Here is a 13,922-nt window from a genome sequence, read left to right as displayed (position 1 = left end):
TAGAGAAGGTAATATAGAAGTCTAGGCATCTACAGGGCTTATGACTGTGTAACATTCACCATTCTGCCTATATTTGAACATCTTTATCCCTTCAATTCTTTCATCTGTTGATGTTTGCAAAGTTAAAGAACTGAAATCTTTATTTATGCTGGTGAGATTTTAATAATTCATTTAGATGAATCTCACCCGCATAAATAAAGGTTTCAGCTCTTTAACTTCACAAACATCAACAGATGAAAGAATTGAAGGGATTTTGATGTTCAAATATGGCAGAATGGTAAATGTTACACAGTGTGTAAAGTGGCCACTTAAACCAGCCAATGACAGGTCATAAGCCCTGTAGATGCCTAGACTTCTATATTACCTTCTCTAAAATATTCTTCATCTCTGTTGTAATATGTTAATTTTAATATGTGGTTTATTATTCTTCTCTGTGTTCAGCCTTATGAAGAATACAGTTTTGTGTATGAAATAGAACCTGAACCCTGGACGAGTGTTTTGTGTACCATTCATGTACCATTATTGAGGTCCTCGATTTGATTCCTGTCAGTGGACGTAAAATATTGATTTTAAAAGTTTTTTGGACTGCAATATTTCATTGTTTCTGAACTGGCACCTGAAGCGTCAAGACTGATCACCTTACCTTCTTGTAACAGATGATTGAACTAAGCTGTATTTAGTTTACCAGTGCAGTATCATATGCACCACTGGGTGCGGGAATGGGGATGATTATAGCGCTTTATAAGTTATCTTTCGGATAAAGATATGTTTTTTTAATTTATTTTAAGAATATCTAAATAAATGTTGACAATTACTGGATTTAACCTTCTCGGGAGTTTATTGTCAAAATTTATAGAAATCCCAACAGAGAGGGAAAACCTCTTTGAAAGCGGTACATTGAAAGCCACCCACTTAACCGAATCTGCTTTAAAGGTCTTGTGGTCTTTTTTCAGATCCGCACGCGATTGAAAGCGGTATTTAGAGATCTAGGCATTTACAGTTCTTATGACCTGTAAAGTGATCGTTCATACTGTTAAATTAAATGTGACAAGTCCAGTGAATGGCCACGTCCCATTATTATAAGGATTTATTTTTTTATCTCTATTTACTTTGAAGTATATGCGAGAATTTACTATTATGGTAACTCAATTAAAATGTATTTTTGTATAAGTATCACAATTTATTAAAAATATTTTCTTTTTTTTGTATTTCAACGAAAGCATTTTTATTTGTATTGTATTTTTTTAAAGATAGTTGTATTTGTACACTATATTTGTAAAATTTAAACATCTAATTATACCTTAGCTAATAAAAAAAATTGAAATATAAAAACCATTTAAAAAACAAAAGATTATTATAAAATCTAGACGCTTTCCGATGACACTCATATGCATGTTTGTTTTTAACAAAAGTCTTTGCCATCCCACGAAACGATGCTATAGACCCAGCAACCCTAATCTCCGCAAGCAACTCATTAAACGTCTTAAGTCCTTTATGATACAGATTGTTTTGAGTTGCCTGGATTCTTGTTTATTTATGTTGTTTTTTAAATCCAGAGTTATATCATCCAAATAATTAAGGTGATATTATAATATTACCTTATATAGATTCATTTAAAACAAACATATTATAATGCAATAAGGCTACATAAAATACATTACATTAGTTGCTGCCCATATTTCAAACTCGAAATATTTTCTATTGTATGGAGAAATTACCATTTAAATAATGTACTAATGACTAAGACTTATGAAAAATTGTTTAATATTTTACTAACATAATTTTATTATCTAAATTAGATCTGAGAAAGACTCATAGATATGTCCATTTTTATAAAAATAATAAATAAATGTATTGCACTTTATACATCGATCCTAGTTTCACCCCCTCCTCTCAAGTTCACCCTCACCGCTCCCCTGTTCCAGCGCCATTCCCTTCCTCGCCGGGACAAATTTCCTCTCCAGTTTGGCGCCACGACGCCTTTAGGCCGATCGCTAAAATGGCGTCCATTTTAACAACGCGAACATAACAATTGTTTTATCATAATCTGTGTCTTTTTCATTTACTTACGGTTGTTTATTTGTGAAGTTTTAGAACTATTTTAGTATTTTAACAATGCATTATAAACCCCAACGATGACGTATGGAGTAAAATAGCTATTGATTCAATGTTTTGAATCATTTTAATATGCGATTGAGGTTAAATATACAAATAAAAATCATTACTAAACTTAATAATTTAATCTCAATGAAATAATTGCGTTTTCTCAATGTGAAATGTGTATTCAATAAAATAAAATATTCGCATTACTAATGCACAGCAAGTTTTTTTCAATAAGTCAAAGTAACTAATTATTATTTTTTAATAATCTGTTTCTGGATATTCATAAATCTCCAATAGGTACTGGACTAAATTTTTAAAATTATTTTTAATAAGGTTATTTTACGTGAAAATATTTACACTGAGTATTATTTATACAAAAACAAACAAACAAACCATCACGCCGTTTCCCCGTAGGGGTAGGCAGAGAGGAACCACTGTCATACCGGTGTATTTGCACATGGACCTCGCTTCATTCACCTTATCATGCACGCACGCCGATTATTCCAACTTTTGACATTTATACGTGTTCCAAAATATGCATTAAACTTTCCAGCCTTCCTTATCGTAACACCAGTTGAGGCATAAATTAGATCGTCAAAATTACTGGACTTACGCTTCAGATATTTGGGGTAACGTATTTAACATTAGAGCGAAATATCACCTTATTTAAAATTGAACCAATTTGGAATCGAATCAAAGCGTAAAATTCAAAATATGAATAAAATAATAATAATAATGGTTTATTAACAAAAATAACAATTTATTTATCTACTACATACACACTTAGGTAATAGATTTCTCTGGATCATGTCTAGTCTGCCTAACTAGGTACAACCTGTTTTAAGGCAGACATTTTATGCAAAATAAACAATAACATCACTACCTACTAGTTAATTTATTATACAGTTGTACAATATAAAATTATCCCATTTATTATTTAAGAATGTTTTTGAGTAAATTTTCCGATTTTTCTTTACCTAAACCCAGTAACCATTTTTTTACAAATTTATTTAATTGAAACCGGGTCATAGTTTTGCAATGTTCGGGTAACGTTTTAAATATTTTGGGGCCCAGAAACCTGAAATTTCTTTGCCCAAGCTCAGAATTTGTGGTAGACCCCATGACCCATCCTCCAGTTTGACTTCTGGTAGTGTGGGAGTGTTACTTTTATGTGTGTGTAGTGTTCTTTTTATGATATAAATTATTTCATTAGCATTCCACTTTCGTATCTATAATACTGTCACTGTGATAATGATGGTGTTTATCAATTCGTTGAAACAAATGAAAATCAATGATAAATACTAGGGTTGTGTAAAAAATAAGGTTCTCAAATATTTTTCAGGTTTAAGGCATTTTTTATTTAAACTGAAAAATACATAATTGGAAAGCTTAATTTCTTAACTATTGTTCAATGCATTTTTGTTGACGACTAATCCAATTTTGGAATCCAGCTTCAAAGAAGTCCGCCGCCAGTCCGTGGAGGAATTTGGTGACCGTCCTGCTTGTTTAGTTTAAGACTCGAGGGACCACAATAAATTCGGAAAATTATTGCGAGACCTTGAAAAAACTGAGAAGAACCATCCAAAATCGCCGGAGAGGAAGACTGACGAAAAGCGTTAGACTGCACCACGACAATGCGCGCCCGCACGTCTCTCACCGAACCAAGGATTTAATCGAAAATTTTGGCTGGGATCTTGTTGAACAGGCTCCCTACTGCCCTGATCTTGCACCGAGTGACTTCCACAGGTTTCCAAAATTAAAGCAACACTCGGGTGGACAACGTTTCGAGACTAATGAAAGAGTGCAGGAAGCGGTCACCAAATTCCTCCACGGACTAGCGGCGGACTTCTTTGAAGATGGATTACAAAAGTGGATTAGTCGTCAACAAAAATGCGTTGAAAATCTGGTGATTATGTTGAAAAATAGTTAAGAAATTAAGCTTTCCAACGATGTATTTTTCAGTTCAAATAAAAAACGCCTCAAACCTGAAAAAAAAATGAGAACCTTATTTTTTACACAACCTTCTTAAATACAGTTATGCGCAAAAATATCTCACCTGTTGTAATTTCACGGAAATGGTCGATGAAAATTTGGTTTGTTGGTGCTTATTTTCAATTTCATTGAAATATAATAGCTATGTCGGAATTCGGAATGATTAGATCGTGTCTGGAGTCGGTCTAGAATAGAAAGGTGTATCAATATTTTGCAATAATTGTTCTTATTTATTTTTTCCCTCTGCGAATGGTTTGTTGTGGTTTTAACGCTTTCTTGGTCGCTTCAATTACCAATGAAGCTCAACCGTGAACTGTAAGTCGGGGATACTTAGCGCAACAGGATCACTTTGGGGCCAAGGTCACATTATAAACCCTACTCACACCTGTAGCACTGTAGATCCGCAATATACCTGATAGATTCTTCAAGTAATGCAACTATGCAACAATAATTTTTAATCCTTTTATTTATTTATGTAATATTTTTTTTACTCAATAAGAAATCTGTTTTTAGGTGTGTATTATATTTATTTGTAGTATTAATAATAGTTTTTTTAAAACTTTATTACAACAACAACAAACCATCACGCCGTTTCCCCGTATGGGTAGGCAGAGAGAATAAAACGCCGCATCACTCTGTCTTTGCTTACAGATCTCGCTTCCTCTACACTCATACATCTTCTATATTACTATTTTTATTACGACTTTTGACATGTCCATCTTTAAGTATTTGTTGGATTTGGTTATGCCACGTCTTTCTCGGTCTTCTTCTATTTCTGCATCCATCAACATTTGCACTGTAAATATTCTTAGCCGTTCTTTCGCTGTCCATTCATTCTACATGTCTAAACCAGCGCAGAGCTTCTTTCTTGATACTTTATTAATGTTGCAAAATGTAACACAAAAAGTGTCGTGAATTTCTGTAAAATAAAAACTTCAATAATACATTTTAAAATAATGACTACTTATAAATTTAAGGGAAATAAATCAAATGCAATTACACTTCGTAAGACATTGAAATGTTTTAAACAGGTCTCGTATATCATTTTTCGATATTTTACCAATTTGATTTAACTTGTTAAAACTTTTGCAGCATTTTCGAATGTATGTAAATGTATTTATTTTCATGCACGTTCACATATTATTCACGTGCAAGGCGCAAATATTACAATTAGAACCATAATAATATATTTAAAAAAAATGAAGATACAATAAATGACATTAGCTATATTAATTTGTTCATTTCCTACCTATCCATATGTTTTTAAAAATTTAATCTGTTAATTTATATCGTTAAAAATAGTTGATGAAAAGTTCATTTAGACGCGAAGTGACCCTGTTTTACGACATCTTCTAAAAATTTAAATTATGATGTTAGTAAATCATTTCAGTTATTATACAGAATTGAACATGGCGTCCATCATGTCGTGTCTTAGATCAATCATTTTTTGAAATATTTAATACTAACAGTTATAGTGAAATTATTTTATTGGAATTTTATCTTCCTTAAAATCTTATCGCTAGTGCATTTTATCGTTGTATATGAACAGTGGTAGACAGAGAGGATATACCGTCGCTGATATCTATGTGTGATGCGTTCGTGAATTGTTGTAACAAGTGTGCGGTGTTTTTGCAAGCTTTTCGCTTGTGTGTTAAAATTAATATATTGTCATTTTAATTAAATGCAAGTGATAAAATTAATGATTTTCAAAAAACATTCACAGAATCTTAGTTCTAAACTCAAAATCAAATGATTCTGAAATAAGAACTCGTAAACTGTTTCAATAAAATTAAATTGTGTTACGTATATTTTATGTCATTATTTAAGATTGCCAAATTTAAATAATCACTGTAGTTATTTTGCGTGAACTCCGACTAAATAAAAGTTAATTTAACCACCTTTCAATGTATGTGTACCTACTTAAATACAAATGGCAATGCAGAAAGTGAAAATTTGTAAATAAAAATGCTTTGTATGTATTTGCATGGCAAATCGATGAGTATTTTGTAAACATGAGTCGATAGTGCAAACATCGCCGTACACGTCATAATAATTTTGATTATCAGTAACTGTGTACGCGTAATATCGCTGATAAAATGCTTAAAACAATAAAACATTTCAATAAAAGTGAATTAATAAAATTCAACATGCAATCCCCGCATAATAATCGCTGATACTGGTTCAATCGCCGATCGTGTTCCTATGAACGTGGACGTGTCCGGGGGTGGTGGCAGTGTGGTTATCGTGCCTTATTGTGTAGCCAGGGGTGGGGGTAGGATGGAGGGCAGTGTGAAGGTCGGCGGTGCACTGGGAGCCAGGAGACAGAAGACAGATCTCCACCTCCAGGAACCGAGCCTGATGAGGACGATAACTCCAGCCTCTCCCAGAAGTCAGAGAACTCACGTCATTCGGTATTCGATTAAAACTCTATAATCGACACTTTTTAAATACTCTGAGATTATTTCATTTTAATATTGAAATCATATATTGATTTGAGAATATGCCTTATTAGGGTATTTTCAAACTAATGTAGAATTGAATTTATTTACCTGACGTTTCTTGGTGAAACTGCAGTAAGTAAAATACCTACGTTATTTACTTTGAAAAGTTATTAAAACTAAATGACATTTTTTAAACTTATTTACAAATACTTTTTTTGTTCCTATGTGCATACTATAAAATATGCAATATCTACATACACTATCGTATCATATTCTCGCGTAGTAACATCTTTCCATAAGTTTACGATTTTGCGTTTATTAGATAATTTAGATGTATTTTTGCAAAGTTATGTTTAGGAGAAATAATGTGTTTATACTTATTGAATACAATCAAATTTATATTATTTTTATAAAGAGATTTTTTTTAATGTATTAATATAATATTATTTCACTTAATAATAAGTACGATAAATATTTAAAAATATTGGTCCCGGTCAACTAATAGTTTGTCAACTATTCAAAAATATAAAAATCTAATCAGAATTTAAATAGCTAACTACTACATATAATAATAGTCATTTTTAGCTACTTTTTTTCCTAAGCAGTCGATTAACTTTCTTGAGATATAATATTGGAGTAGGTAGGTCAAGTCAATACTCGATACTCCGTATATTATCTGCTTCATAGATGCAAAATCATATTTTATAATATGTAATTTTTCATTGATTAATTTTGGTTACACTTTGGTCTATGAAATCTACAAAAACTTTCTTTGAGTTTTACAAACAAGCAATGAAACCTAATTTGTACTTTCATGAAACGTTTGTGCATAATGTATAACATGTTCAGCTTAAATTGCAATATTTTATGTTATTATTATTATTGTTTTAATATATATAACTATTTTGCAAGATGTGATTTTTAAAAGGTCGATTGATTATTGTTTTATTTTTTGAAACTTTTTGTGCGTACATATTTGTACATTGGTGGGCTTGTTGCCAAACGGCAATTTCTTCTAACCAACTGATAAAATAAAATGTGTTTTTTTGCAATAAAAAAGTATTCCAATGACATGTTTTTATGTGCAAGTACAGGATTTACCAATAGGGACGATAGGATTTTTATAGCTCATGGCGGCCATGTTTAAATTTCAAAATTTGACATCTGCTGTCAGTTGTCATCACTAAGGTTTGCTATTTGATCATGACTCGTTTAACTTTGCCCCAGCATTTGAAAATGCTTAAAATATTCTATCAAAATTCGAGAAGTTTTATTGCTACTCAAAGAGCATGTTGTGCAAAATATGCTCGTCATTCTAATCTTTCTGAACTCGCTATTTGTCGCTTAATTCGGAGACTGAATTTTATCTACACGATAGTAAGCTACCGACACGACTTCGCGGCGCTTTGTAGTGAAGAAAATATAGTCGCTGTTCGAGCAAGTGTGGCAGAAAACGATATTTTTTCCGTTTCCGTTAAGAATTCGGCCTGTCCACGAGGACTACCTCGCGAATTTCGCAATTGGACTCGGGCTAAGCCCATGTAACATCCGGATCTTATACGGATGTAACATCCCAACATAACATGGCATTGGCACAAGAACTCAAGCTATCTGACTATCGTTCGCGTCGAGAGATCGCTGGTGGGCTCTAGAGGAGATGGAATGAAATGCCGATTTTCATAGAAAAATCATCTCAGATGAGGCTCAATTCAACATGCAAAATTTTCGCTATTGGCCTGACTCAAACCCTCGAGTGATTGATGAGGCTCCATTACATCCGTAAAAACTCTGTCTCGTGTGAATTATGATATGATGGAATCATCGGACCATATTTTTTTTTTAATGAGCAAGGACGTACCGTTACTGTGAACGGTGAGCGCTATCGTGTCATGCTGAATGATTTTTTTACTCCCCAAATGAAAGAAATTTACGAGGAAGATATTCGTTTTTAACAAGACGAAACTTGCCACACAGCGGGCGTTTGATCGTTGGTGTTATTGCGTGAAAAATTTGACTGGCCACCTTGTTAAGATCTTGTTAATTAACATCACTAGACTATTTTCTGTGGGGCTATGTTAAATCACAGATTTACACCAATAAACCCAGGATTCTTGATGAGCTCGAAGCCGATATTCGCCACACTATGGCCGCTATACCATCCGAAATGCTGCAGAGTTATCGAAAATTGGCGTCACTGGATCAATCAGTGCAAGATAAGCCGAGGTGGTCATTTAAACAATATTTTGTTTACATCATAAATTACATAGGTAATACCATCAATAAATCGAAATCGAATTTACTGTGTTTTGTTCTTCTGGTTTTATTTCAATTTTGAATCCTATCGTTCTTATTCGTAAACCCTCTCTGCATACGATTTTTTTTATTCAACGTTTCTACCTCTCTAATGGAGCAAGATTCTCGTGTTCCGAAAAAGAGTTCGTTTTACAATTTATCTTAAAGATTTTTTTGTTTTATTTATAATTTTTAAAAGAATTCACAATAATATATATATTTTTACACAAAAATATGTTATTTATTATTTCTGTGTATAATTTTAGTTTCAAAACATGCGAGAAAAAAATATACTACACATAAAAAATAAAACTAGCAATATGCCTGCATAAATGAATTAATATCGCTATAGTCATCAGTGGAAAAAGGGGAATAAAAAGAGAGGCAGAGTGGAGAGTTTAAGAAAAGATGGTTCTACAGAGCTACTGTAGAAATGTCTTTGATAGTGGATGGAGATAACTCCATTGTAGAGACCGCAGATTTCAGTGGTCGAACCGCATAATAACTATGCGCTATAATACAGTGTTATTTTTTGTTTTTAAAGAAAAGTAGTATATATTTTGTTAAATATTCCGTTTTTTCTTGGAAATCGTTAGTTTATACTTTTCCATGCGAATTTATGCCATATTTTTTATGGTTAATTTTCTAAGGTTTCTAAAATAAAATACGACTATTTTTCAGTTGTCTTACTTATTCTTGAAGACAGACGATTGGTTCTGTATCAATTTGCATCACTTTCCATTCCCATCCATGCGAGGGAAGACCATCTCCAAACCCATGTTCGACATGCAGACGTACAAAGAACCAACTGAAAGTTATTAAAAGGCTAACCCAGTCAACCGAAACGTATGAAAGATAACTTTGAAATTTCTCTTACGAGTTATAGAATATCATATTATTTTTTAATTCGCAAGAATTTTGCATTCCTCGTGAATATTTGAAATTGTTCGCGAATTATATTCGCTAACGATACATAATAATTATTGTATGATAATTTTGATATCAAATCTCAACGAAACTTTATGGAGATGAAAATAGTACTATTAAATTAGGAAGTTACATTGATATTTTATTATCATAAATTATTATTAACGATGGAATTTTATCAACAAAATTAACATGTAAAAAAAACATCAATGTTAATAAGAAAGTCCAATGATTTTTAAAAAAATGTAGACTATCATGCTAAGCCAAAAAAAAAAGTGTAACGTTAATCATCGCTATAATTTTAATTACGTAACGAGTTGTCGTCGGTGAGTTGTGCTGACATATAAAAGTAGAATCCTGTAGCTATCAGAACACACTAAACGTTGAAAAAAATGGCTACTCGGAAACCAGAAATCTTCCACAATACATAACTAAAATCAATAAATGGAAGAATTTAAGAAATATGGATGTTCGATCATAGGAAAAATGGTAAATGTTACACAGTATGAAAAGTGGCCACTTAAACCAGCCATTGACAGGTCATAAGCCCTGTAAATGCCCAGACTTCCATATTACCTTCTTTAAGGTATTCTCCATCCCTGTTGTAATTTGTTAATCTTAATGACTCTTGAGGGGGTGAAATACAGTATTTTGTCTGCAACCATTTGGACAAACTTAAATATTGTAATGCTATAATTGATTGGTTATTGTTCAAAAGAACCTATGACGTTTCAAAATAGTTCATTTTTATTAATGTTTTCACACATTTTTGAGGAACTTGGTCGTACAATGCTCTATTTTTTTTTACCGCGTGTAAGAAAAGATTTTTTATATCCTGTTTTCCGTGGCACTGTCTTCATTGTATAAGAGTTTATTATTCGCCTCGTGGTCTAATGGTCGGCGCGTTTGCCTACCATGCAAGAGGTCTCGGCTTCGATTCCCGACATGGTTGATATGGAGTATTTATTCAAAAAAGTTATTTGTACACTGGAATATTTCTTAGTCCCTGGACTGGCACCTGAAGCACAAGACTAATCATCTTACCTTCATGTAACGAAAATTATCAAAATACCCCCCGGTTGGCGTACCAATGCAGTCCCCTATGTAGAGTTTAAAAAACTGGAATAAAAAATAATCTCGCAAAAAAATCAGCGACAATTGTCGTAAATCGCAATATTTTTCAGCCTTTTTGTCGTGTTATAAATAACTGTTTGACGTGCTTGAAACGAATATAAATAAAAATATAAAAAAACACGTATGCGTACATAAGATATTTGAATATGATGTTTATAATAGTTTTTTAATTGACACCGAACCTCTACAAAATGTTGGCAAGGTAAAAAATAAATTTGACATTGCCTTTTTTGGATCCAAGTCACTTTATATTATAATTATTTATTACCCACGTGAAATATAAAACGCCGTACACAACTCGTTAATTATTTTTGTATTTTTCCTTTTCTCAGGGCCGCTCTCCCCGTACGCACGCGTCTGCTGACGCGCTCGCGGGCGCCCACGCCCGAGGTCCGCCCCGCCGGGGGCGCCCACCCTCTGGAGGCGCGCCCCCCGGGGGGCCCGCCCCCGCCGCCGCCCGAGGACCGCCTGGGGCAGGGCTGCATGCAGCAGGACATAGTGGCCATCAAGGCGATGCTGCACAAGCTCAAGAGAGTTCTCCAGGAGGTAGGATAGAATATAGGGGAAAAAACCCACCCAAATTTAGTATGCGGGGCAGACACAAGTATTATCGAAAAAATTAAAAATGGGTTGCTGCGTTTAGACATGTAGAATGAATAGACAGCGAAAGAACAGCCTTTCTTTTTTAGACAAAAAGATTTACAATGCAATGTTGATGGGTGTAGAAAACTAAGAAAACGGAAAAAGACATGACATGAAAAAATCCAACAATAATTGCTTGTAGATGAGCATGTCATAAGTTGGAATAATCAGCGTGCATGAATGAGAAGATGCATGGATGTATGCGAAGTCAGAATGGGGTAGTCTTCTATCCTCTCTGCTCACGCTTACGGAGAAAAGGCGTGATGATTATCATCTGTACAAGCTTTTTACTATAGTCATAGTCAACAGAATCATGTCAAAATTGGATCTGTACCAACCGAGGGAACAATCCATGATGTTTCATTATAGATACAGCGTGAAAGATCATCTTCAGACCATTAAATTAGTGATTTAAAGATGCAACCTTAACCACAAAAAAATGTCGATTCCGTTGAGATGTGGGGTGGGTATCTTCGGCACTTTAGGAGAGTAAAATAGATTAGAGATATGCCACCATCCTGATAAACATAATGGGCCTTACTCATAAACTTGGCATAAAGTTACGCCTATAGTCCTTCAAATATAGCTTGATTAGAATGACAGCTGTCAAACTAATTTCATTTGTAATGGGAAATTACTGATCACTAATCAAATCGATTTTATCACTTATTTCATGCAATCATGAAACTCTGTTTCCGAAAATTGATATGAAAAACGCGTGTGATATGAAAAATAGTGTGTTTAACACAATTATTCACCAAAAAATAAGACATTTATACTTTTTTCACGAACAACATCAAATGAACTTTTTTTTTATTCGATCAATTTGTCCCATCTCTAACGTTTTTCCAAAATGATGTTACCTTGTAAGAACGTTTAATAATTAGGTTTATTTTAGTTTTTTTAGTTTTAAAGCTGATTTTATAAAGTTGATTTATGTGTTAAGTACTTATTGCATTAAAAAAATAAATTAACACGCCAGATACGAATGATTTTTCGTGTGTCAATACAAATAACTCCTTTGACGTTACTACAAAGTTATGTCGTCACTTTTTCTGACAAATGTCATTCTAAACAAGCTATATTTTAAGGACTATAGGTATATTAGTAGAATACGGATAGGAATACCATGCCTAAACGTAACTTTATACCAGGTTTATAAGTAAAGCCCATTATGTTTATTAAAACGCTATGTCAGTAATTAAATTACATAAAAATACCTAGGTACTGATTAGTGTGTCATACAGACAGGTGTATGACGAAACGACACAATATTTCGTGTACTATAGGTATATTTACTTCAGTAGCTACTGAGGGGATAGACAGAGGCTCGAATAAATTATTATCAATTAATTAAAAATATTAATAGTGTCTGACCGAAACAAGATTTTCAACCGAAACCGAATTTCGCCTTCTTTTCTAGTTTTGGTCGATACCGAAATTTATTTAAATAAGTTATAGGTCACTCCAAAACGTCCAAAATTAGGCGTTTTTATTGTTGAGCCTTACGAGTTCATTAAAAGGAAATAAAAGGTATAAATTGAATGAGTAAATTTGTTAATTTTTAGCGTTTATTGGTACGTTCTTTTTATACATATAACTTATATGTAACAGTTCTTCAATGTACGCTATCGGAACTTTAAATTTTTAACTATATTACATAAAGGAATTACAAAAATATAAATATGAAAGATCTAAGAACTCACGAGAACTTAGTCACGAGCCATATAAGATGCACCCGAGTACAGCTGAACATAATCCGACACGTCCCGACCGCAGGATTTGGCTGAGCCGAAGTTTCGGTTTTTTTTTGGTCGAAACAGAAACCGCGGCTGAAACTCGTTTTATGGCCGAAACTGAAACCGAAACTTCGGTCGGACAGTAAATATTCATTTCGGTACCATTTGAATGCATGTGAATATTATTTTTCATGTTGTGTGAAAATATTACATTTTTAGTATATTTTATCGGTATTACTTACTCATTTTAACATAAAATAATTTCATTTTGTGTTTTGTTAAATAATAATTATTAAAACATTTATGTTTCATGTTTGTTTCTTTAACTTTAACAACAAAAATGTGTTTCATCTTTTTTATGTTCACTTTATTTACTTTTCAATTGACTAATATTATTAAATTATCATTTCTTTGTTTCCTTTGCTTTTTGTGTTTATTCATTTTATTTTTATTTCATGGTTTTGCTTTGTTTGCTGTTAACCTACAGCCAGATGAGGGACATAATATGACGAGGGTGAGATTTTATTTCATTATAATTTTTTATTTTTTGTTTATTTTTAACCATGTCATCCTGTCTATTTTGTGTTACCTGCTTATGTTTGTACTCAATACTGAGGTTTTAAAAAAATATATATTTATAGGATTTTTCTTA

The 13,922-nt window shown here is 32.9% G+C and overlaps 1 protein-coding gene across 1 annotated transcript in view; it reads left to right on the top strand.

The window, feature by feature from the left end:
* Positions 1–13,922, top strand: part of LOC148272055 (uncharacterized) — a 69,889-nt gene that overhangs the window by 47,856 nt on the left and 8,111 nt on the right. The window contains exons 10-11 of the mRNA XM_088240594.1: positions 11,222–11,435; positions 13,758–13,784. Coding sequence (XP_088096720.1) covers positions 11,222–11,435; positions 13,758–13,784 — 241 coding nt within the window. The remainder of the gene's footprint in view (positions 1–11,221; positions 11,436–13,757; positions 13,785–13,922) is intronic.

Source organism: Micrasema longulum, unplaced genomic scaffold, assembly GCF_059751315.1.
Source record: "Micrasema longulum isolate JH-2025_06_02 unplaced genomic scaffold, ASM5975131v1 h1tg002514l, whole genome shotgun sequence".
Classification (NCBI taxonomy): domain Eukaryota; kingdom Metazoa; phylum Arthropoda; class Insecta; order Trichoptera; family Brachycentridae; genus Micrasema; species Micrasema longulum.
The sequence above is the reverse complement of the archived record's forward strand: the minus strand, read 5'-3'. Positions and strand labels throughout refer to the sequence as shown.